At 37.6% G+C, this 26,644-nt stretch overlaps 2 protein-coding genes across 7 annotated transcripts; both read right to left on the bottom strand.

Annotated features, from left to right (window-relative positions):
• Positions 1 to 1,663: 1,663 nt before the first annotated feature.
• Positions 1,664 to 18,520, bottom strand: LOC127955928 (gastrula zinc finger protein XlCGF26.1). Of its 5 annotated transcripts, none has more exons than XM_052553587.1 (4): positions 18,370 to 18,519; positions 12,610 to 12,784; positions 2,797 to 3,677; positions 1,664 to 2,412 (listed from the first exon to the last, which is right to left on the bottom strand). In XM_052553587.1, the coding sequence occupies exons 2-4, from the start codon at positions 12,782 to 12,784 to the stop codon at positions 1,756 to 1,758; spliced, it is 1,713 nt and encodes a 570-aa protein (XP_052409547.1). In that variant the 5' UTR covers positions 18,370 to 18,519; the 3' UTR covers positions 1,664 to 1,755. The 5 variants fall into 5 exon arrangements, with proteins under 5 accessions (XP_052409547.1, XP_052409544.1, XP_052409543.1 ...); XM_052553584.1 differs by adding an exon at positions 18,002 to 18,109 and having other exon boundaries at positions 1,664 to 3,677; XM_052553583.1 differs by having other exon boundaries at positions 1,664 to 3,677; positions 18,370 to 18,518.
• Positions 13,345 to 16,435, bottom strand: LOC127955943 (uncharacterized). Of its 2 annotated transcripts, XM_052553622.1 has the most exons (4): positions 16,295 to 16,435; positions 15,684 to 15,875; positions 13,774 to 15,228; positions 13,345 to 13,677 (listed from the first exon to the last, which is right to left on the bottom strand). In XM_052553622.1, the coding sequence occupies exons 2-4, from the start codon at positions 15,766 to 15,768 to the stop codon at positions 13,487 to 13,489; spliced, it is 1,731 nt and encodes a 576-aa protein (XP_052409582.1). In that variant the 5' UTR covers positions 15,769 to 15,875; positions 16,295 to 16,435; the 3' UTR covers positions 13,345 to 13,486. The 2 variants fall into 2 exon arrangements, with proteins under 2 accessions (XP_052409582.1, XP_052409580.1); XM_052553620.1 differs by having other exon boundaries at positions 13,345 to 15,228.
• Positions 18,521 to 26,644: the final 8,124 nt, after the last annotated feature.

Genomic DNA, 26,644 nt, shown 5'->3' on the forward strand with positions numbered 1-26,644 from the left:
TGAAGCCGCTACTATATTATAGATCAGTGGTTAGCAGTATGTCTCTGTAGTACCGGTAGTTACAGACTCTCGAGTATATTCAGTACCGGCAACTGCGTTCAGTCGCTTCCGTGTAAGTCAAAACGCAGGGCTCCAGACAGTAGCCGAATATATACTAGTGTCTGTGAATATTAAACTGCAAAATACTATTTAAATATTACTCCCGCAAAATCTACATCTCTGTGGGTGACTGGCACAGATGCGCGAGAGCTCGCTGTTTTGTAGTCTCTGCTGTGTGTCATGAGGACACGAACGCATAAACCGTCACTTCATGAGAATTTACCGTTTCATTTGAGAATACTGTCATATCATAAACACAGACACTCAAAGATCTTCATGGCAGCCCATTAAAATAAATGTTTGGTTTACATGAGTAAATTGACAATATATAAAGCTACTGTTGTAGCCTACAGTAATAATAATACATCTCTATAATAATAATAATTATGCCTAGATGGTTGCTTGTTTTTTACTTGTTTTTTACTTGTTAGAGATTATCTGATTAATAGATCTTTTTTTATATTCCTAGACTTATTTGTTGCAGTTTTTTTATACAGTTATATTGTAAAACTTAAATACCTTTTTTAGTTTGCGGTGTTAGATTTTTGGCTGCATTTGAAGTTCTTTTTTGCATAAGAAAATAAATAATACTGTCAAATTCATGTTAGATAATAAAAATACTGTAATAAATACAGTAGTTCACCATGTATTTGTTCATGTTTTATTGAGGGATCTGTCTGAAGCACACCATAAAAAAATTCTAGCAATTTACACAGGGCTAGTAGTATATACAGCTGTATATACAGATATACACCCAGGTATCGGATCAGTACTCGGTATCGGCCGATACCCTGAGCCCAGGTATCGGAATCGGTATCGGGAAGAGAAAAAGGGTATCGGAACATCTCTATTAACTACAAATTCTATAATAATGCATGTATAAAACAGAATATAATACAAAAGAGAATATACAAAAACAGTAATAAAACAGATGATGACCTGATGATATGAGTATCAGTAATGGCACTTAAGCTTCTATCCAGTATCCCTGCCTGATTGCTAGGTTTATCTTGTCTGTAAAACTCATTCCTCACTGATGACATTTAAACAGGTCAGTCTGGAGTAGATCTTCATGTGGTACCTAAAAAACTTCTCTGCAACGTGACTTCTCATATGAAATTCAAGGTATCATTTTTGACTGAAACTCTTTCCACACTGAGGACATGTGTAAAGCTTTTCTCCTGTGCCGGTTTAGTTATCCTTTATGAGTGAAACTCTTTCCACACTGTTGGCAGGTAAAAAGGCTCTCCAAAGTGTGAATTTGCCTGTGGATGTCAAGGTTTAGTAAAGCAATAAGCCGCAAGAACACGTGGTTTGCAGTGAATTTATAACAGCTTAGGGGTGTTGAGCATGATGCACAGTGGAGTGCCTAAAACCCACTTAGTGGTCATAAATTCACTGTACACCATAGCTTCGTGGGGTTTATTGCTTTTTATAAAACCTTGCTCCATATACGGAGCAAGGTTTCACAAAATAAATCTAATGAAATGTAATGATATTAATAAACATTATTTTTCCAAACAATGTAGTTACCCAGAAGCAGTTGTGGTTGTAGAACAACACAGACAAAAAAAAGGTGTATGTTTATTGTAAATTATTATTCATTTACAACAGCTAAGAATGTGGCTCAGCCAATCAGAATCAGAATTATCAATTTTATAACTTTTCATTGAAACTCTTTTCACACTGAAGGGATCTGTTAGGCTTCTCTTTATTGTTAACTTTCATGTGCCTCTTAAGATTTCTATGTTGACTGAAACTCTTTCCAAACTGTTTGCATGTGAAAGGTTTCCCTCCAGTGTCAACTCTCATGTGGGTTTTAAGGTTTCCTTTATGACTGAAACTCTTTCCACACTGTTTGCATGTGAAAGGCTTCTCTCCAGTGTGAACTCTCATGTGGCTTTTAAGGGTTCCTTTACGACTGAAACTCTTTCCACACTGTTTGCATGTGTAAGGTTTCTCTCCGGTGTGAGTTATCATGTGAGTTTTAAGGCTTACATTATAATTGAAACTTTTTCCACATTGTTTGCATGGGAAGGGTTTCTCTCCAGTGTGAATTCTCATGTGGTTTTTAAGGTTTGCTTTATAACTGAAACTCTTTTCACACTGTTTGCATGTGAAAGGCTTCTCTCCAGTGTGAGTTCTCATGTGGCTTTTAAGGGTTTCTTTACGACTGAAACTCTTTTCACACTGTTTGCATGTGAAAGGCTTCTCTCCAGTGTGAGTTCTCTTGTGGCATTCAAGCCTTTGTTTAGAAGCGAAACTCTTCCCACACTGTTGGCAGGGAAAACGGCTTTCTGTAGTGTGAATGATCTTGTTTTCTCCACTTTGATTCGAACTCTTTTCACACTGAGGGGATCTGTTAGGCTTCTCTTTATAGTGAACATTCATGTGCCTTTTAAGGGTTCCATTTAGACTGAAACTCTTTCCACACTGTTTACACGTGTAAGGCTTTTCTCCAGTGTGAACTCTCATGTGCCTTTCAAATTTTCCTTTATGAGTGAAACACTTTCCACACGATTGGCAAGTTAAAATTCTCTTGTTTTCTCCACTTTGATTCAAACTCTTTACACACTGAGGGGATCTATTAGGCTTCTCTCCAGTGTGAGTTCTCTTGTGGCATTTAAGGCTTTGTTTAGAAGCGAAACTCTTCCCACACTGTTGGCAGGGAAAACGGCTTCCTGTAGTGTGAATGACCTTGTTTTCTCCACTTTGATTCGAATTCTTTTCACACTGAGGGGATCTATTAGGCTTCCCTCCAGTGTGAACTCTCATGTGGGTTTTAAGGGTTCCTTTATAACTGAAACTCTTTCCACACTGTTTGCATGTGTAAGGTTTCACTCCGGTGTGAACTCTCATGTGGCTTTTAAGGGTTCCTTTATAACTGAAACTCTTTCCACACTGTTTGCATGTGTAAGGTTTCACTCCGGTGTGAGTTATCATGTGAGTTTTAAGGCTTACTTTATGAGTGAAACTTATTCGACATTGTTTGCATGTGAAGGGTTTCTCTCCAGTGTGAATTCTCATGTGGGTTTTAAGGTTTGCTTTATAACTGAAAATCTTTCCACACAGTTTGCATGTGAAAGGCTTCTCTCCAGTGTGAGTTCTCTTGTGGCATTCAAGGCTTTGTTTAGAAGCGAAACTCTTCCCACACTGTTGGCAGGGAAAATGGCTTTCTGTAGTGTGAATGATCTTGTTTTCTCCACTTTGATTCAAACTCTTTCCACACGGAGGGGATCTATTAGGCTTCTCTCCAGTGTGAATTTTCATGTGGCATTTAAGGTTTATAGAGTGACTGAAACTCTTTCCACACAGATAGCATGTGAAAGGCTTCTCTCCAGTGTGAACTCTCATGTGGCTTTTAAGGGTTCCTTTTTGACTAAAACTCTTTCCACATTGAAGGCAAGTGTAATAACTCTGATTTCCTGTCTTTTGATCTGTTCTTCGTGTGGAAGTCTTTTCAAACTTTAAGGAACACAAAGATTTTTCTCCAGTTATTGAATCACAAAGATTCTCATGCTGATCTTTCTCTTCTGTTTCGTTCAGTCCTTCCCTCTCCTCTTTCAGCACCTTTAAGTCTAAATTGGAAAAACAAACAAATAAAAGTCAACCCCAGTTTAATGGTACAAAGCAATTAACATCAAAACACTTAGCATGGAATGCATGTATGCTAGATCCTACACCAGGGTGTCCAAACCTGATCCTGTTCGGCCAGTGTCCTACAGAGTTTAAGCTGACCATTATGCAATTCATTTTTACAAAATCTAATAGCAGATTTTAGGAAGTGTAGATATTTGGAACCCTTCCATTGGGGTACCAGAAGGTTGGAGCTAAACTCACTGCAGAACATTGATTGGTTGACTAGAATCATCACTTTTGCGTGATACAAAGGGATAAAAGCTTCTTTCAATCATTCCGCTCTGCTGTCCATGGGTGTTGGCATCATTTACATCAGAGTGTGCAAACAGATTATAACCATTTTTTATAATTTTATATTTTCACAAGGACAAACGCCATTAACCTCATTGCCCAAAAACAGCGTCATTTTCCTAAATATTACTGTTCTTGTGTCACGAAAAGGAGTTTTTCAGGCAAGAATGTAATTGTTTAAAACTAAAATCTGTGGTTGGTTTATAAAGTGCCTATTTGAAAATTTGCAATGCCGATTTCAGAGCTTCTGGCGATCAGTGCTCATGTATCTGCCGAGAGTAGCCTTAACTTGACTAATCCTTCAGACATTTGCTGCTGTTAGGTTACTTCAAGTCAGATTTTTGGGTGAACTAACCCTTTAATGATGTCATTAATGACTCACGCTCATGTCGTTCCAAACCCGTAAGACCTCCGTTTATTTTCGGGAGACAGTTTAAGATATTTTAGATTTAGTCTGAGAGCTTTCTGTCCCTCGATTGAAACTGTGTGAACAGTATACTGTCCATGTCCAGAGGTAATAAAAACATCAAAGTAGTCCAAGTGACATCAGAGGGTCAGTTAGAATTTGTTGAAGAATCCAAAATACAATTTGGTCCAAAAATTAAAAAAACTAAGACTTTATTCATTGTCTTCTCTTCCGGGTCTGTTGTGAGCGCGTTCACATCACTGCAGTTTTAGTGATATCCGGTGCGCGAACAAATCACTCAATTTAACCAGTTCTTCACGAACCAGTTCACCAAATCAAACTAAATTGTTTGAAACGGTTCGCGTCTCCATTATGCATTAATCCACAAATGACTTAAGCTGTTAACTTTTTTAATGTGGCTGAGACTCCCGCCGAGTTCAAACAAACCAATATCCCGGAGTAATTCATTTACTCAAACAGTACACTGACTGAACTGCTGTGAAGAGAGAACTGAAGATAAACACCGAGCTGAGCCAGATAATGAACGAAAGATAAATAAAAATATTTTTATAATTAAAAATATCTTAGAAACTGTGAAAAAAAAATCCTCTCATCAGTTTTATCAGCTCTAACATAAGCATATCTGTGGTATTTTGATTTCCAGGGCCTGTATGCAATTTAAATTATGTTGCTTTAAAAAATAAGAAAACTAAAGTACTTACATAACTTGGGAATATATATATTAAATCATGATTTCAGCTTAAAAAAAAATTAATAATAATACATTTAAGGGTTCGTTCACCCAAAAAATATTCTGTGATGTACTCACCATCAATGCATCCTAGGTCGGTCAAAATGACTGAAAAACTAAACTTGAATTTTCTACATAAATATTACAAATATTCAATTTATATTCAAATTTAAAATATATGTCTGGCGATAATGTGCATCTGACAATTAACGTGGATTTGCACAGCTTGTCAGCCAACAATGGCTCTGTATAGTAACAGCCAGTAATGCGCGGGTTGATCCCTGCGGTTACGAGTCATCCTAAAATATTTTTAATGATATTCGGGTCGCGGCCGGTAAGGTCGTTTGAAATAAGGATGCCAATTATACCTTTGTAATCTATATAGTACTAGAAATATATTTGAAATGCATAGGCCTACACTTTATTGGCTGAATAACTGGTGCGAGTGACCACCTGTCCTACTTTACATTGTACTATACAGCAATTTTACCCTTTGTCCCGCCTCACGCAAATTGAGCATCTGTCCCGCTAGACCTGTAGATGGCAAAGCAGAGAGAGCTTTTTGCATTTTATGCAAAAGCAGTTTTTCTGTGGGACATGTTGGAGAATACAACATGAAGTGACATGGTGCATGTGAGTACCACAGAAACAAAGCAACATGAAGTGACATGGTGTATTTTGTTTGTTTGTATTCACGCATTTCAGTGGGCTTAAATAGATCACCCTTTACAGCAGATTTAGTACACAAACAAATTACAGTTTTGACCTAAATATGATTTTCAGTTACAATAATTAATCCTAAAATTCGACATTAGTAACTTACTTTTAGCAGCATCAGGCACGCGCTCACAAGATCTCCTGGTTATTACTTGTGAATTGAGTTCACTGGAGACTTGCACTAAATGGTTCATTTGAATTAGTGAGTTGTTGACTCTAGAACAGCTGCAATCGGATCTAGACAATTGGATGTATCTCCTTTACTTTTGCATGAACGATCCCCATGGATGGAGATCCTGGATTTGTAAAGTTGGGACGGTTTTATTCTCAACGATATACTAAGTGTTCCCATTTACTGCACATTTTCTCCGAAATCATAATGCACGACCCATAAATATGCAGGCAAAACTGTCACGCAATTGCCTACTATATTAGTTGAGCCAATAGCGCGTTAAAATACTGACATGGGATTATTATTAACCAATCAGATGTAGCTTATTTAGAACAGCTATTACACAGATGATTTAGCTATCAGACACTAGCAGCAGCAGCGCATTGATCATCGTATCATCTTAAGTATTCATTTAATTACAATATGATATCTATATAAAATGTTTGTTTTGTTCACTTTGTTGTTCAAACATGTGTAAGCATCTCGTTAGTGTCGTTTTAAGTAGGGTAACTAGCAGTAGCCAGAACCATTGAGAATATAAAAGGTAACACTTCGTCCAACTCACATCGACTACAGCTCCACTGTATGTTGGCGAATAATTACCTCGTTTAATAATTACAGAGCATTTTGCAAACATTCGCCAAAAACTCAAGGCGAACATAAACCTGTTGATGTTTAACACATATTTAATTATCAGTTACATCAGACATAACGTTAATGGGTCAGTATTCTAATATTCTAACCAATGTTCAATATTCAAACCAGAGAGCTAAAAGCTCTAACGTTAGACAGAACTATATCTAATGTAAATAAGATAACTATCAAAGAACATAAACTGCAAGTACCGGTAAAAGAAACAAGATTATAACGATCAAAGAACATAATGTACATAAGCATGTCATACAGATTGACTTCTGCAGGAGTACCAAACACACCACTCCCCACGTGTACATCTTCAAGTGACTTATTGTCAAAGTTTACACACTAACAGAGGTCTGTACATGTCAGCTCATGCAGTTTACATGTGCATCTACCCTTAACACAATTTGTTTTTTTACGCAAGCAGTGCACAAGTTCCAGTATATGGCCTCTGGAGCTGGAGGAAGTTTCATCCAGTCCACTCTGTAGAAATCTCCTACCATCTTCCAGCCATGATTTACATGAGGAGGAATGTCGGGCATACACTCAAGACTCCTGTGTACTGCAGACTGATAGCTTGCCCGCTGGATGCATTTATGCAAGGAGTCTTTGTTTGGAAGCAAGCCTCTCTCAGAACATATAGCCCTTGCAATATTTACATCTTGGCAGTCTTTCTGATCATATAGATCACATGTGTAAGCTTCCAGAGTATCATATAGTTCTGGTGATGAGGTGAAACGTGTTCCTAGTTTTCTAAACACAGTGATGTATTCTGTTTTTTAACTTAGTTTTTGTATGCTTTTGCTTTCCCGACCTCATGCAGAGCGCTCACTGTGTCACATCCAGAAAAGGCAAGCAAACTTAAAAGGGCATCACATTTGTCTTTACCAAGCTACATGCCCATCTTGGCAATGTAAGTAATGTGTGTGTTTCTCTGTATGGAAATGGAGGAGGCCATCAATGTGGCTGAAGAAAGCTAGAGCAAGCACAAAGACATCGGTGTCTGGGCTCTTGATTACCAGGTCATGGCTGTGTTTGACTGCAAGCAGTATCATTCTGGTGTCTGACTCCTCTTGACTTCTCTAGGTCTTTGAGTTCCAGTATCTCAAAGTCAGTATAAATCACATTCATCTTAATTGCATGCCACTCACTTGCTTCCATGTGCAACAACGACGGTTATGTTGTCAATTCTTTGCAGATGAGCTCCAATGTTGGAAGAAATACTCCCGTAGGTTATTATTTATTTGGCCACATGCCAGGATTTTTTTCCACTGCTTAGGTTTTTTTTTGGTCAATCATACTCCATTGCTGTATGGAACTCTCCCATTCTCACTACAATTCTCTCAGAGTAAGAATTTGTTTGCCAAAGGATCTCTTGGGCCTCGGCATATATGGCTTGATCCATAACTAAAACAACTTTTTGTTCTAAGCTGTCAGCAATGGCAATGGAGCAGCTCAGGATGGGGAGGACAGTGTGGAGATCAGTCGGACTGTCGACAATCACTGGTAGGTAGCCAACATGTGTGTAGATGGTATTAATATTAATATTAAACCCTGGCCATCCAGGAAGGACTTTGCCCTGGGCCTCAGGTACTTTGAGGGTGTACTCACACTAGGCACGGTTGCCATGAACCGGGCCCGAGTACGATTGTCCCCCCTCCCCACTCCCCCTCTGGCCTGCACTCACATATAGGGTTTCAGCATTCGTGCCGGAGCACGCTTACGTCATTATGGTGCGACGGTTTTGGGATAAACAGGAAGAGTGGCGCTCTCTGAACACAATGGAGTCCATCGCTCCGTTTTCTTTGTGGATAATTTTGTGTTGTATGGTCCACAGCCCCCGCACAGCATGTTGTAAATAGATGTGTTGCCTTAGTGGCACAAAAATTTTCACGTAATCGGGCCAGGGCCGGCTAATCGAGCCCCACCCGGACACGGTTCGGAGCACTCACAGTAGTCAAACGAACCGTGCTTTAGTGGTCAAACGCACTCGGGCACGGTTCAAACTGGATAGTGTGAGTACACCATTAGTAAAAACAATGCAGCGTCAATTCTTCTACCGGTAATTTGGGCATATCTGTATTGGTTATGCTGGAAATCTATCTTCAATGCAAAATTCTGTGGACCAGACCGCTTTCCTCTTGTTGAAAGATTCAGTGGAGGAGGATGAACAGACCACTCTCATGTTCTCTGTCTGGGTAATGTGTCTGGTAAGGATGCTGTATAACCGTTTTTTTTACCATTGGTGTTATGCGTTGTCCCTTTACCTAATAGAGTCTCCTCTCCAAAGTCATTTTCATCCCAGACAACAGTAACAAGCACTTCAGCACTGATTTTTTCTGGGATGTATATTTCCCCTTTCTCCATTTGTAGATGAGCAAGGGCAGTATCATGCTCAAGGACCTGGGAATTGAATAAGCAGAGACCCAGACCATTTAACAACCCTATAAACTGTGCAGAGCCAGTCATATGCCGAACTACCACTGCAAGTGAGCACTGGTTTGGCATGAGCCACCGGTTGCAAGGTTAATAATGTCCTGACAAGTGGACACTATCTTTCTGCTGTCCTCTGAAGTGACATCAACACGTTCATCTGATGGTTGTGAGGACATTCCTGATATCCATGCAATGAAGTTAAAAAGTTGGTGAGGCACTACACTCATCCCATTTTCCAGTGTGAGGTCACCTCCTGTGGGAGGCCATGGAAGCTTTGGGTATTTTTTTGATGTCTTTTGAATGATTTCTTTAAGTGTCAATGCTGCATGATATAACAACCGAGAATCATCTGTGTTGATGGTGTCTTTTTCCATATCTCCTTGACTTGTCATTTCTCCTTCACTTTCTTCAGATGAGGAGGAACTAGAGGAGACGGCAACTTCATGCACAATCTCGTCAGCTGACAGATTGTCCACATATACAAGGTAGGTTGTGGATGTCTTCAGGAATTTCAAGAAGGGATGAGACTTTTGAAGTCTTGCCTTTAGTAAGTGTGCCTTATAAGCTGCGATGTTCACTCCCTCGGTTTCTTCCACAATTTTTTTGAAAAGCATATTCAACTTTGACAGTCGAAGCACTTCATGTTGTTTTAACAACCTCTCCTCGATAACTGTTTTGCAGAAGTGCTTGTATCCATTTTCATATATGTTTGTTTCGGTTCTCTCAATTTTGTGTGTGGTCAGGTACCGGGTATAATCTCTATAGCAAGTGAAGTGATACCGTGCTTCACTAGCCACCAAGTCCCTGTCTTGGATATGGAGAAGGAGAGACTCATCCCTTCTCCCTTCAGCAGCGAGTAGCAATTTCCCAGCATGGAGTGTTTCACACTTTGTTAGCTTTTCTTTTATCCTTTTCCTGCTGTGTGTCTGAACCTTGTACTTCTCATGTTTGCAAATAATGCATTGTACTGGAAGCAGGTGTGGGGCCCGCTTGGACGTGTACAGATCACGGGCGTCAGATGTCAGAGCCTGTGTTTTAACTGGAGTTGCCTCACCATCCTCTGCCTTTACCACTAAAAGTGCAAAACAATAGATTTAGGTTCTGCACCCTTGCCCACATTACTGATTAAAGAAAAATGGTTTGTAACTTTCAGCAGGGGAAAACTTACTGGAAAGTATTGATTTTATTTAAAAGAAAAAAATTACTGACCCCAAAATTACAGAACAGTAGCGTATATTGTTGTTACAAAATATTTATATTCTAAATACATGGCTTTTTTTTCTTTTTTATTCAAAGTAACCTAAAAAAGTATCACATGTTATGAAAAAATATTAAGCAGCAGAACTGTTTCCAACTTGTGAATCATCATATTAGAATGATTTCTAAAGGATCATGTGAAAACGATCCTAAAAATTCAGCTTTGCATCACAGAAATAAATGATAATTTAAAGTACAATAAATTGAAAATTTAAACCAGCCTCACCTCGGCTAGACCTTCTGACATACATACATACACACACACACACACACACACACACACACATACACATATATATATATATATATATACGTACATACATATATATACACATACATACATACATATGTATGTATATATACATACATACATAGATATATATACACACATACATATACAGGTCCTTTTAATTGCTGTCTCTATAGAAATATGAACTTTTGTCATATAGCTCCGGTTGACTGCTCACTGACAACATCAGTCATTCCTCCATGTTGAATGAGCGACTCCTAGCAGGCTCCGGTTTGTATAACGTGGCGCGAATTGAATCCAGAGTTAGAATTTTTCAACTCGGGTGGCATACGCGAATTTCCGTCACACGATTAAATGCACAAAAAGTACCATTCGCACTTAACGCATGAAACACTCAGTTGGCACTAGACATGTGAATGGGGTGAATTTGCGTCTTCCTCCAGATGGCGAAAATGCTCCTTTGCATTGACTAAACATTGAAATCATTCGCGCAAGACACTCTATTGGTGTTTGGTGTGAACACAGCATAATACTGCACAGCCTGTCTATACAATATAATACCAACCTTCCTTTGCAGTTTCTTCAACTGATACTGCCTTTTTTCTTCTCCTTTGTGCTCGTTTTAACTCTGTGATATTTGTGAAAGGGCTGTAGCACTCCCTGTGGTAGCCAGCGTTAGCTGGTTTGACTAACTAGTTTGTAGGTTCCTGGCTTTGTAACTTGTATACCTGTACTGCCTCTTCTGCAATACCTTCTCTGCCCTCAAGGTCTTTCCACAGAAACACAAATTTAATCAATTTCTCCCAACTTATCCCAAGTGGGTCCACCACTTCCCTCAAATATACCGTAATTCCTCAAATAAAAACGCATCCAACAGAAACGCTTCTTGGTTCAGTGTACTCGTGATATGAAAACCAATGCCACCGGTTCTTGCCTTAACCAGTGTTTATTTGATGAATTACAGTATACATAATACACTTCATGTTTTGCCATTACATCAAAGTAAACATGGGCGAAAAAAAAAGTATTGTCCGTCTAGTTTTTTTGTGACGTTGTGTTTCTAAGCTATACCATTGTCAAATGTTTTGAATCAGAAGGGTGCATTTATAAAAGATTACAAAAATATGACAAAAGGTGGTTACATAAAAACACTACAAATGGAAAACGTTACCTCTAGATTTTCCTTTTGTGCCAAATTGAATATGTAGCAAAATTAGGTAAAATAGTTTTTATCTTAATAGTACAATCTTAAATCCTCTGTGCGAAGCACGCCAATGTGTTCACAAACACGTCACCAACACCGACACTTTCCACGCATGCTATTGGATGAAGGCAACAAATACGTCATACAGGTGGGACCCCACACGTAGCTGCTTGCTTTATTAGTCGGTAAAATAACCTAGAGAAAGTTACTTATATAATAGTAATGGAAATAGCATGTGAGTGGCAACCATTTTTATTTTTGAACCTTTTCACAATATTTTTTTTTTTTTAATAATTTAAATAATTTATTTGCTTTGTTGAAAAGTGTAGCGGTTACATATTTAAAAAAACTGGGTTATCCCTCACCACAGATCGTTTGAAAACACAAAATCTCCCCTCGGCCCACCGTCTATAAGTTTACAAAACTAATTTAAGTTCTAGATATAACGGTTTTAATATTAGAAGCAGATATTGGGTCTAATGTCCATAATTGTTATTTTTTTAGACTAATTCCATATTATTGTTACAATTTAAAAGCATGAAGTCATAATAACAAATGTCCTGTGTGAAAGCAGGATCTTCTCAGCTGCACTTATTTGTCATATGATCACAACATTTCTCTCTAATGTTATTTAAACATCTTTACAGTCGTGCGAGACATTCTTGCTAAATATAATTCATTTCTGTAGAGCTGGACATTTTAAAAGGGTTCAAATGAGCGAGTTCAAGCTTTGAAAATAAAAACCAACCTGTTTGTTCCTCTATATCTTCGTGCTTCAGACTGAATGTTTCTCCAATCTTCATGTCTTCACTCTCCTCTTTAATAAACGCCATCTTTGTTTGTTCCTCAGGATCTTCTTCATGATTGAGACTGAATATTTCTACAATCTTCATGTCTTCACTCTCCTCTTTAATAAACGCCATCTGTATAGACGTGTCACATGGATACGAGTTTTTAATTTTGTTTGGACACTTTTTCCTGTTTAAGATGAGAATAATTAACAGGGAATGTATGTGTGTGTGTGATATATATGCAATAAATGTAAACTAACTACAATCAGCTCCCTATGTTGTCAGCACATTGGTAAGTCAACCGTGGCTGTGTTTTCCCAAAAGCATTGTAAGCTTAAATACATCCTCAGGGATTAAAGTGAAAAAAAATCTTCTGACTGAACATTTTTCAGGCCAAGCCATATTCCTTTAACAAACACTTTATTTAAATAGTCGAGACCAATAGCGTTTTAAGGGGAGATTAAACCGCTTTAATATTGCCAGTTTGCATATTTTAAAAGCTATTTGTAATCTTTGAAAAAAAATATACCTTGACAAATAATCAACCATCTACCACACATCTTTTCAGTGCATGTTTTTATTTATCTTATAACACCAAACAATGTTTTGTGAAACTCTTAATAATGAACAGGAAAAAAAAAAAAGTAATAGCATCACCATTAAATTCCAAAAAGTGCTTTTTCAAAAAGTGCATTTTCAGTGCATGTTTTATGTTTCTTATAACACCAAACAATGTTTTGTGAAACTATTAATAATTAACAGGAAAAAAAGTAACTGCACCACCATTAAATTCCAAAAAGTGCTTTTCTTGTGCAAATGTCTCTAGAGTGCTTTTCACTTTTTCTGCTTTTTGGCTGTGAAACCATATTCCTGAAGCTTGGCTACACCTGACACCCGTTTTAGTGTTTGACTAGCTACATGTGCAGGAGTGGCTCCAGGAGAGGTGGAGGGGGTGGAGGCTGTAGCAGCAGTTTTGCCTTTAACTCCAGGGGTGGAGGAGAAAGAGGCTGTAGCAACAGCTTTACCTTTAACTCCAACAGTGGAGGAGGTGGAGACTGTAGCAGCAGTTTTGCCTTTAACTCCAGGGGTGGAGGAGAAAGAGGCTGTAGCAACAGCTTTACCTTTAACTCCAACAGTGGAGGAGGTGGAGACTGTAGCAGCAGTTTTGCCTTTAACTGCAGGGGTGGAGGAGAAAGAGGCTGTAGCAACAGCTTTACCTTTAACTCCAGCAGTGGAGGAGGTGGAGACTGTAGCAGCAGTGCCTTTAACTGCAGGGGTGGAGGCTGTAGCAGCAGCTTTTCGTTTAACTCCAAGGGCAGAAGAGGTGGAGGCTGTAGCAGCAGCAGTGCCTTTAACTGCAGGGGTGGAGGCTGTAGCAGCAGCTTTTCGTTTAACTCCAAGGGCGGAAGAGGTGGAGGCTGTAGCAGCAGCAGTGCCTTTAACTGCAGGGGTGGAGGCTGTAGCAGCAGCTTTTCGTTTAACTCCAAGGGCGGAAGAGGTGGAGGCTGTAGCAGCAGCAGTGCCTTTAACTGCAGGGGTGGAGGCTGTAGCAGCAGCTTTTCGTTTAACTCCAAGGGTGGAAGAGGTGGGGGCTTTAGCACAAACAGAAGAGGTGGAACCTTTCTTTACTTTTCTAACCCTAACTGCTGAGAGGACCTTCACAGCTTCCCTCAGTTTCCTTTCCTTTTGCTTGTCAAGGTTCACCTTCTTTTTCTTCAGATGATTTTGGTATGTCTCATAAGAAGACAGGCAAAATCTCCTTAATGCAGGGGTAATTTGCATTTTAGATGCAGTTTTGCCCATTACCTTCATGTGGGACTTGAGAATGGCTAAGCCTTCATAAGTCTCAATGTTCAGCCTAACCCTGTCTTTCTCAATTATATCATCCATCATGTTAAATGATCCTTCGACAAGAGGGCCAGTGAACAATGACAGAAGAGCCTTTACCAACTTCCCTAAGATGGGGAACCTCATTCCTCCTTCTGGCATCTTCATGGCGAAAATCTTACTCCACCAGTCAACATTGATTCGTGCATTGTTCTCCTCAAAGCATTTGGCCTGTGTCCCTAGATCTGTATTAATCTGGTAGGCTCGAACCTCTTCATCCAGTTGACCCAACTCCTCTGACTTCACAGCATTTGGCAAGGCCTTGGCCAAGGTGTTGAATGCACCTTGGACTGATTCATGGAGAATCAATGATGGTGTCAGCGCAGATAAAGAGGTGATGATGTTGTTGTTGAGGGGCAGGTTTTTCAGGAGGAATGTTGCTGACTTTATGTAGCCTTCTCTGAGAGAGCTGTAGACCTTCTGCACCCAGGGCTTCTTTTCTACTCTAGCCTTGTTTAAGGCAAAGAAGCTGAATCTCCCCACAGACAACCTTTTGTCAGTGTACTGCAGGTCTCTCTGGTGAACATTAAGCTTCAACAAGCCCTTTGCACTCAAAGGAATAGTTTCAGGCTTCATAAATTTGGAGAGAAGTTCCCTAACCAGTAGCAGCATTTCAGCATGCAGCACATGAATCATGGGCTTTTCATGTTGCAACTTCTTCAGGAACACCTGAAAAGTTGGAAGTACACCTGAAAATCACAATAGAACCAGATTAGAAATGGGTCTGAATATTTTATTCATTGATTAATAATCACATTCATAGTAATGTAACATACTCTTCTTGGAATATTACAACCCTTTAATATTATTTTTTAGATTTGTTGTTGTTTATTTTCATCTGTATTATTTAATTGTCTAGTTTTATTTACATCAGTCCTGAAATGTTTTAATTCTGGTTTAATAAGTCTATAACTTACAAAGTGCTGTATAAATAGTTTATTAGTAGTAGTATTAGTATTAGTAGTATTAACCAAAGTGATCTGATTAACAGTGATCTAAAAACTGTATTTATGGTTAACTCAGATTCCATTCCAGGATTCCAAGAAAAATAAGCATATAATAAATATAACAATAAAGGGATTTCAATAAATAAGAAATCTCTGTACTTTTCTTAACACTTAAAGTGAATAAAAAGTGAACATACCTCGATACAAATCAATAATGGTTGTGAGCTTGTCGAACTCTGAAAAAAAGCATACAGATGCGTGTCTTTCGTTTTTTGTTGACATCACTTCCGATCCTTGCAGATTTTGCCATTTGCTGTTGCAGACAAATTATCCTGGCCTTCTCATCAGATGTAACTGCATGCTTATCAAGAAGCTGGTTCAGGAGCCATCTGCATCACAAAATAACATATACACATAAGGATTAAGGAGAAGAAAAAATCAACAATGCTATTTCTAATTGCCAATACTTCAACAGTCATGACATACTTTTTGTGTTTACAGGTCAAGGCACTTCCTTTTCTTTATATAAAGGTTATTTAATAATTTGATTGCATCTGGAATGAAGCCGAGCTTCATTGTTCTAACATTTAACCCTTTGAGTCACTATATCTATAACTTTATATAACCTGATTGATCACTGAGCCATCTCCACCCCTTGGTTTAGATTTGTTATGTAAAAGAAATCCACTAGATGTCTGCATCTTTAAATATTATTAATAACAAACAAAAAAAATGTGTGTGTGTTTCATTAAAAATCCAAAAAAAGGCCTACTAGTACAGAAATTAGATGATACAAAAATAGAAGTACCTGTGTTTGTGTTGATCATGAGAAGACAGGACGCTGTAGAAGTGCACAGTCAATGGATCCATAAGCTCCCGTATTCTGTTGCACACATCCAACATTTGCAGGAACCTGCTGCTGATGGGACGTATTAGGCTCTTATTCTCCAAATGAAGTAAGGACTGAAACTCAGAAAAAACTTCTTTCTGTTTGGGTGATTTTTCAATGTCATAGTATACATCAGAGCAAAATTGTTCCACAAATCCCTGGAAAGGATTTAAAAGGGCCTTGGCTGCATTCGAGACCATATGGACAGTGTCTCCGCTGACATCCAGCAGTGATGGATTTTCTCTTCTGACTAGTGTCTCTACTCCAGACTTTTTCCCTCTCATCACACTGCAGTTATCCAACAGTATACCAACAACCTGATTCCAGTTCAGGCTATATGACTGGAGAATATCTTTCAATGTGTTTGTGATTGTTAAGGCATCTGCAATATTCAGTTTCCTCGAGGCTAGATGCTGGGTTGCCACTTTTCCCACATCTTCATCATAGTACCGAACAAGAACATTCAGAATCCTGTCCATGTTTCCATCTGTTGCCTCATCTACATTTAAAGAAAACATCTTCGTTTTCAGCTTAGATGACAATTCGGATTTCCAATAAGCAGAAATGCCATGTGTGCACAAGTAGGAGGCATGTGCATTAGACATAGACAATCTTGAAAGTGCACTCTTGTCTTTGACAACTGATTGCATTAAATTAACTAGCGGTTGTGAGACTGTGAACGACAGGTCATGCTCCGCTATGAAAGAACATATGCGCACTTTTACATCGCACACACGGTCGGCCATAGATGCATGAATCTCCGTTGTGGTACTTGTCGCACCAGGCAGGGAGCATGTGTACTGTAGAGCACGAACGGCAGCATTGTGACTAGCTTCTGATTGATGGCGAGCTAGCACTTTTTTGCCATTATTGCCATATTTCAATTTCCTGTGGCATACTGTGCAAAGACACGTACCTGGTTGTTTGATTTTTTTAGCCCACGAACTAAAAGGCTTGCCATTCTTCCCAATTTCGCTAAGCCAAGCCCATCTCCATTTATTTTTTACACTTTTATCAATCTCCGAAACATCGGAGCCTTCCTGCATTATAAGTGTGTCCATGCTATCTTAAATGTAATTATACCTCAGCCGTAGCCTGACATGTACTTCTTCAAAACTAAACCAAAACCCGGAGTGGATCCATACCGGAGTGATAACAAAACGCTTATAGTGAAGAGAGGAACGTGCATTCGCTCCACTCCAGGCTTTGATCACATCCTCCTCAGCAGGCTGAATACACTTTGTCTTTCCTTAATTTAAGACCTATTTAAACTAAAATTAAGACATTTATTACACTATTTGAGAAATGTAAGCCTATATATACAGCATTAAAATTATGAAAAGTGAATTTAAAACATTAAGGACAGGCGGAACAGTGTAATTGACGGAAATCCGTCGATGACTCGCTACAATTAACGGAAATCCGTCGTAACGACGGAGAACTTTAATCCCTGCATCCTAGACCCATTGAAACCAATGGAGTTATGATCAATTTAGGCTTTTGATACTTTTGGGAAATACAGCCCCGAGTGAGAGCTAATGGACTTAAATTACCTGATTAAAATATATTTCCAAGTTACACAATTGTTTATGATTTATCTGGTATTCAACTGTTTATATATATTACCTTTCATGAAACACTTGCAGTTGGTTTGTACACACGTTTGTTTTTGTTGTTCTGGTTAATGATGATAATTAATTTGATTTGTAATGTGCTTTTCTTAAAACCAAAGCGCTACAATAAAACAGAAACACAAAAAGAACAATTCAAATTACAAGTATAAAATAAAATATTAACTAGTTATTGCTTTTATACCGTTTTAAGCAGATCATATCATCAGCACGCTGCGATTCATAACAGTGGATCACTTTGAAATTGATTCAGCTGACTCGGAGTTTCAAAATGCCACGTTTCTCCATAAACCACCGTTTTGAACACCATTTTCTAAACGAACTTAGTTGATAGGAACACTTTAAACGATTGAAAGCACCCACCTTTCTTCTTCTTATAGAATTAGCGGCAGTCTAAACGCATCAAACCTCTCTTCACCAGACTCACATTCGCGGGAGCGCATACTCATGACGTCACACCGCCAGACCAAAATAAGAGTCTTTTCCTCGCTAAAATTAGGTAGGATGCGTCCGAAATGTCATGTCCCTCGTCAAAATACCCACACTTCAGAGATCGTGCGCGCGACAGTAAGTCCAATCAGGGTATCTTCCGTCCATTCCAAATCCGTTTCAAATTAAAAAACAGAAAACGAAAAACTCAAGAGGATTCAAGTGAGAGAACATGAATTAAATAACGAGAAATGGAAAGATGGCTCGTTCATTCGTTATTCCATCTAGATTAACAAACGGAAAATGAGTTTTTGACTTGATTTCTCATTTTGTCGTTTTGGGTTTAAAAAACGGCTTATGGCTTCAATATTTCATTCGCACTTGTGGGCGGAGCTGAAACGCTCCTTTCATCTGATTGGTCGAATCGCTCCGGCTTCAACTCGGGCTCCTCAGTCTTTCAGAATAAGAGTCTTACAAGAGCAATATCTGAAACCAGATGTAGACACATAATTCGCGTTGTTGCGACTTGCAAGTCACCCCTTTAAATTATTTCTAGGTTATAGTATTGTATGAATATTGTCCCACTGTAAATACAGTGCAAATAGTTCTGTCTCCTGGGATAAAAGTGAAGTGGAAATAAAAATCAATAATAGACTGAACATTTCCATGATAATATGTCTGTAACATTTACCACTCTCATCTTTTAAGTCTAATGGCACTAGGTAGGTGTGTGTGACATTAATAATTAATTGTGGAAATTAATATAGTTAAATTTATTAAATAAATTAGAATTATTAGTTTTATTACAGACAAAATTGAATGATGTTTCTCTTTTAGTCTTCTTTGTTGGCCTTGACAACGACTAAAATTTTATTGTTTCACCAAATTCAGCTCAGATCTTCAGACTCGTTTGACTCGTTGCTGTAACTGGTCAGACTTTTTCCTTCTCAAAAAATCCTAGTGACTTTCATTATCTGAGCAATGAAGGTCTTACACTTAAGGTCCACTAGAGGGGGAGACAGGATTTCTGTTTATGTAAGTTTAAATGACAGATAAATACATGAATTTCATGTGTAACACAGGTTCTTCAATGATAGATGGGGTGGTAGGGGGGTATACCTTAGCTCAATGATAGCTGTATAATATAAAACAACATTAACTACTGCAGCTGGTACCAAATAAAAATGATTAAGTTTTGGAAAAACTGCAAGTCAAATGTACTTGCACAAATGACTTGCTGTTACATAATACCCCATATGCGTTGTTGGGGACGTTTTCGTCCACTAGGGGGTAAAGTTGAGTCTTATTTTGGCCACAACTTTCTCTGTGTTGCAGCTAATGGAATGATTGGTGACAAATCTTATTTTGACACTTATTTTGGGAAAATGCTTGAAATTTTTCAAAAACTCAACAGTATACTGTGGGTAAATTCACTACCCTTTTGTTATGTTTGGGATGAAAACACCCACTAAATTAAAATGCTGTAAAAATGTCTCAGATAAAGATTTTTTTTTTTTTTTTTTTTGCATAAATCTATTAATCACCCTCAGTCCTGATCAAAACTACCAAATGTTTAAAAAGAAAATCCAAGATTTTAACTCTTTAATTACCAAGTTCATAAATTATGTCACTGATTTGGGAAGAAAAAACACACACAAAATGACATATTTTCAATATAAAAAGTAATTGTGGACTGGATATTTTTTTTTACCTTTTATGACAGTCTTGGGCATGTCAAAGATTAGTAACTGTAGATTAAATTTGATGTATTGTTAGTTTTGTGCAGCATTAGATTTTAATTTTTTCTCCCTCATTTATTGTTGGTGGCTGTTTTTGTCCCATTGACTTCCATTATAACGACATTTTTTGATTGCAAAGCCATGACACCATATAATCATGCACTCTTGATTGTTGGTGGTTTTCCCTGTTGGGAAGAGGTAACATTTGTTATTTTTACAGTTGATCACTAGGTGGGACCATTAACCCTTTAGGCCTGTGCAAAAAAAGGCTTAGTTTCTGGCCTGTATATAGAGTTATATGGAGTTTAACAGCAAATTATAGTGTGTGTGTGTGTGTGTGTGTGTGTGTGTGTGTTTGAGAGAGAGAGAGAGAGAGAGACCTTTGTTTACTTACCTTGATGTATCTGAAAAAATCCAAATATGCACCTCATGCTCTCAGAACTACATGGACTAAACAATAAAAAAAAGAAGTGTGTTTATGCACCTGCTGACTTTTGATGGTGAAAAGAACGGAGGGCCTATGTGTGAAATACTTGTTTTTCTTGATGGTGAAGCCAGTTTAAAACCTTTAAATCTTAACTACTTCTTAATCTTAAAAAAAACTACTTTGAACATAATTGATTATGGACCAAAATGCAATACCAACTTCAAATAAGCAGCAACTCGCTGGAGGGGTCAAGCTGCATAATCATTTCTAAAACTCTGGTTCAAGTCAAGCCCTTTCTCGTATTGCTTGCTGCTCTTCTCACCATCAAATGACCAGAAGGATGGCATGCAAGTGTTTAAATCCATGTACTGTTTTTGTTTAGTCTATACTTATCACCACCATTAAAAGGCAGCAGGTGCATAAATACACTTTTGTTTACTCCATGTAGTTCTGAGAGCTGAGGTGTACATTTAGATTTTCTCAAATACATCAAGGTAAGTGCGCAAAAGTCTCTCTCTCTCTCTCTCTCTCTCTCTCCTACACACATACACACAATATAATTTGCTGTTATACTCCACATAACTCTATATACAAGTCAGAAACTAAGCTTTTTTTTGCACAGGCCTATCTAAAGGGTTGATGGTCCCACCTAGTGATCAACTGTAAAAAATAACAAATTTTACCTCTTCCCAACAGGGAAAACCACAAACAATCAAGAATGCATGATTATGTTTCATGGCTTTGCAATCAAAAATGTAATTATAATGGAAGTCAGTGAAAAAAAACATCCACCAACAATAAATTAGGGGAAAATTTTTTTATCTAATGCTTATAGCAGTTTAATTGAGTGAATGTTTTCATCCCGAACATAACGAAAGGGTAGTGAATTTGAACAATGCACAAGGGATACATAATCATTTTTATTTGGCACCAGCCGCAATTAATGTTGACAGCTAGCAGGAGTGTGGTGGGGTGCGAGGTCTGTTTTGACCAATGGATGGAGACCTCAAGGCAGTGGCCTTAATGCTTATCTGAAGATTTGTCTTTATAGATTACAGTTTACATTGTACTTACTGAAGTACACCTCTGCATGCAGACACCCAACTATACAAATTCATTTATAGATTTAAAACCCAGTCCTGAACCGGGAGAACCATGTTCTGCAGAGTTCAGTTCCAACACACTTGCTTGGATATTGCTACTGATCCTGAAGACCTTGCTTAGCTTAGGTGTGTTTATTTGGGGTAGCTAAACTTTGCAGGACACTGGCCATCCAAGAGGAGGACTGAGAGTCCTGACATTAGCATTTACATTCAGTGCATGTGATTTATCAACACTGAGTACATCTTAAAATGTACAGCTCATGAAAAATAAAAGTTCTAGATGGACAAACATTAAATGAATAAACCAGTGTGAATAAAAAATACATTAAAATACATTTGGAGGTAGGTTGAAAAAGCGAGAATGGGAAGTTTTAAAGTACAGCTTGAAGTGTGAAGTTTATTCTTGTACACAGATATGGCATATTCATGGTAGTACACATGAAATAAATGTATTTATTTGCCATTTTACGTAAATAGAAATCCTGTCTCCCCCTCTAGTGGACATTAAGTGTAAGACCTTCATTGCTCAGATAATGAAAGTCACTAGGATTTTTTGAGAAGGAAATTTGGTGAAACATTAAAATTTTAGTCGTTGTCAATTACTCTCATAATAAATGATAATAATGTTCAAATATATGTTGGCTTTCTCAAGGCCAACAAAGAAGACTAAAAGAAAAACCATTCAATTTAGTATGTAATAAAACGAATATTACTAATATATTTCATAAATTTAACTATAGTAATTTTCCCAATTAATTATTAATGTCACACACACCTACCTAGTGCCTTTTGACTTAAAAGATGAGAGTGGTAAATGTTACAGACATATTATCATGGAACTGTTCAGTCTATTATTGATTTTTATTTCCTCTTCACTTATCCAAGGAGACAAAACTATTTGCACTGTATTTACAGTGGGACAATATTCATACAATACTATAACCTAGAAATAATTTAAAGGCGTGACTTGCAAGTCACAGCAGCACGAATTATGTGCGCAGTAACATCTGACTCAAATATTATGTTAATTAACAGTGAGCGGTGGTTTCTAGACACTACTCTTATAAGACTCTTATTCTGAAAGAATGTAAGATCGAGTTGAAGGCGGAGCGATCCGACCAATCAGATGAAAGGAGCGTTTCAGCTCCGCCCACAAGTGCGAATGAAATATTGAAGCCATAAGCCGGTTTTTAAACCCAAAACGACAAAATGAGAAATCAAGTCAAAAACTCATTTTCCGTTTGTTAACCTAGATGGAATAACGAATAAACGAGCCATTTTTCCATTTCTCGTTATTTAATTCATGTTCTCTCACTTGAATCCTCTTGAGTTTTTCGTTTTCTGTTTTTTAATTTGAAATGGATATGGAATGGACGGAAGAATCAGGGTATCTTCCGTCCATTCCAAATCCGTTTTAAATTAAAAATCAGAAAACGAAAGACTCAAGAGGATTCAAGTGAGAGAACATGAATTCAATAACGAGAAATGGAAAAATGGCTTGTTTATTCGTTATTCCATCTAGGTAAACAAACGAAAAATGAGTATTTGACTTGATTTTTCATTTTGTCGTTTGGGGTTTAAAAAACGGTTTATGGCTTCAATATTTCATTCGCACTTGTGGGCGGAGCTGAAACGCTCCTTTCATCTGATTGGTCGAATCGCTCCGCCTTCAACTCGATCTTACATTCTTTCAGAATAAGAGTCTTATAAGAGTAGTGTCTGAAACCACCGCTCACTGTTAATTAACATAATATTTGAGTCAGATGTTGCTGCGCACATAATTCGTGCTGCTGTGACTTGCAAGTCACCCCTTTAAATTATTTCCAGGTTATAGTATTGTATGAATATTGTCCCACTGTAAATACAGTGCAAATAGTTTTGTCTCCTTGGATAAAAGTGAAGTGGAAATAAAAATCAATAATAGACTGAACAGTTCCATGATAATATGTCTGTAACATTTACCACTCTCATCTTTTAAGTCAAAAGGCACTAGGTAGGTGTGTGTGTGTGTGACATTAATAATTAATTGGGAAAATTAATATAGTTAAATTTATTAAATAAATTAGCAATATTAGTTTTATTCCATACTAAATTGAATGGTTTTTCTTTTAGTCTTCTTTGTTGGCCTTGAGAAAGCCGACATATATTTGAACATTATTATCATTTATTTTGAGAGTAATTGACAACGACTAAAATTTGAATGTTTAACCAAATTTCCTTCTCAAAAAATCCTAGTGACTTTCATTATCTGAGCAATGAAGGTCTTACACTTAAGGTCCACTAGAGGGGGAGACAGGATTTCTATTTACGTAAAATGGCAAAAAAATACATTAATTTCATGTGTACTACCATGAATATGGTTTATGCATTTAATGTTTGTCCATCTAGAACTTTTATTTTTCATGAGCTGTACATTTTAAGATGTACTCAGTGTTGATAAATCACATGCACTGAATGTAAAGAGCTAATATCAGGACTCTCAGTCCTCCTCCTAGATGGCCAGTGTCCTGCAAAGTTTAGATACCCCAAATAAACAGACCTAAGCTAAGCAAGGTCTTCAGGATCAGTAGCAATGTCCAAGCAAGTGTGTTGGAACTGAACTCTGCAGAACATGGTTCTCCCGGTTCAGGACTGGGTTTTAAATCTATAAATGAATTTGTACAGTTGGGTGTCTGCATGCAGAGGTGTACTTCAGTAAGTACAATGTAAACTGTAATCTATAAAGGCAAATCTTCAGATAAGCATTAAGGCCACTGCCTTGAGGTCTCCATCCATTGGTCAAAACAGACCTCGCACCCCACCACACTCCTTCTAGCTGTCAACATTAACTGCGGCTGGTGCCAAATAAAAATGATTATGTATCCCTTGTGCATTGTTCAAATTCACTACCCTTTAGATACCCTTAGATAATTTTTTTTCCCCCTAATTTATTGTTGGTGGTTGTTTTTTTTTCACTGACTTCCATTATAATTACATTTTTGATTGCAAAGCCATGAAACATAATCATGCATTCTTGATTGTTTGTGGTTTTCCCTGTTGGGAAGAGGTAAAATTTGTTATTTTTTACAGTTGATCACTAGGTGGGACCATCAACCCTTTAGATAGGCCTGTGCAAAAAAAAAGCTTAGTTTCTGACTTGTATATAGAGTTATGTAGAGTATAACAGCAAATTATATTGTGTGTATGTGTGTAGGAGAGAGAGAGAGAGAGAGAGAGAGAGACAGAGACTTTTGCTCACTTACCTTGATGTATTTGAGAAAATCTAAATGTACACCTCAGCTCTCAGAACTACATGGAGTAAATAAAAGTGTATTTATGCACCTGCTGCCTTTTAATGGTGGTGATAAGTATAGACTAAACAAAAACAGTACATGGATTTAAACACTTGCATGCCATCCTTCTGGTCATTTGATGGTGAGAAGAGCAGCAAGCAATACGAGAAAGGGCTTGACTTGAACCAGAGTTTTAGAAATGATTATGCAGCTTGACCCCTCCAGCGAGTTGCTGCTTATTTGAAGTTGGTATTGCATTTTGGTCCATAATCAATTATGTTCAAAGTAGTTTTTTTTAATAAGATTTAAAGGTTTTAAACTGGCTTCACCATCAAGAAAAGACAAGCATTTCACACATAGGCCCTCCGTTCTTTTCACCATCAAAAGTCAGCAGGTGCATAAACACACTTCTTTTTTTTTATTGTTTAGTCCATGTAGTTCTGAGAGCATGAGGTGCATATTTGGATTTTTTCAGATACATCAAGGTAAGTAAACAAAGGTCTCTCTCACACTCTCTCTCTCTCTCTCTCAAACACACACACACACACACACACACTATAATTTGCTCCATATAACTCTATATACAGGCCAGAAACTAAGCCTTTTTTTGCACAGGCCTAAAGGGTTAATGGTCCCACCTAGTGATCAACTGTAAAAATAACAAATGTTACCTCTTCCCAACAGGGAAAACCACCAACAATCAAGAGTGCATGATTATATGGTGTCATGGCTTTGCAATCAAAAAATGTCGTTATAATGGAAGTCAATGGGGCAAAAACAGCCACCAACAATAAATGAGGGAGAAAAAATTAAAATCTAATGCTGCACAAAACTAACAATACATCAAAGCTAATCTTATAAGTTACTAATCTTTGACATGCCCAAGACTGTCATAAAAGGTAAAAAAAAATATCCAGTCCACAATTACTTTTTATATTGAAAATATGTCATTTTGTGTGTGTTTTTTCTTCCCAACTCAGTGACATAATTTATGAACTTGGTAATTAAAGAGTTAAAATCTTGGATTTTTTTTTTAAACATTGGTAATTTGATCAGGACTGAGGGTGATTAATAGATTTATGCAAAAAAAAAAAAATCTTTATCTGAGACATTTTTACAGCATTTTAATTTAGTGGGTGTTTTCATCCCAAACATAACAAAAGGGTAGTGAATTTACCCACAGTATACTGTTGAGTTTTTGAAAAATTTCAAGCATTTTCCCAAAATAAGTGTCAAAATAAGATTTGTCACCAATCATTCCATTAGCTGCAACACAGAGAAAGTTGTGGCCAAAATAAGACTCAACTTTACCCCCTAGTGGACGGAAACGTCCCCAACAACGCATATGGGTTATTATGTAACAGCAAGTCATTTGTACAAGTACATTTGACTTGCAGTTTTTCCAAAACTTAATCATTTTTATTTGGTACCAGCTGCAGTAGTTCGTTGTTTTATATTATACAGCTATCATTGAGCTAAGGTATACCCCCCTACCACACCATCTATCATTGAAGAACCTGTGTTACACAGATATGGCATATTCATGGTAGTACACATGAAATTAATGTATTTATCTGTCATTTAAACTTACATAAACAGAAATCCTGTCTCCCCCTCTAGTGGACCTTAAGTGTAAGACCTTCATCGCTCAGATAATGAAAGTCACTA

Source organism: Carassius gibelio, chromosome B4, assembly GCF_023724105.1.
Source record: "Carassius gibelio isolate Cgi1373 ecotype wild population from Czech Republic chromosome B4, carGib1.2-hapl.c, whole genome shotgun sequence".
Lineage (NCBI taxonomy): Eukaryota > Metazoa > Chordata > Actinopteri > Cypriniformes > Cyprinidae > Carassius > Carassius gibelio.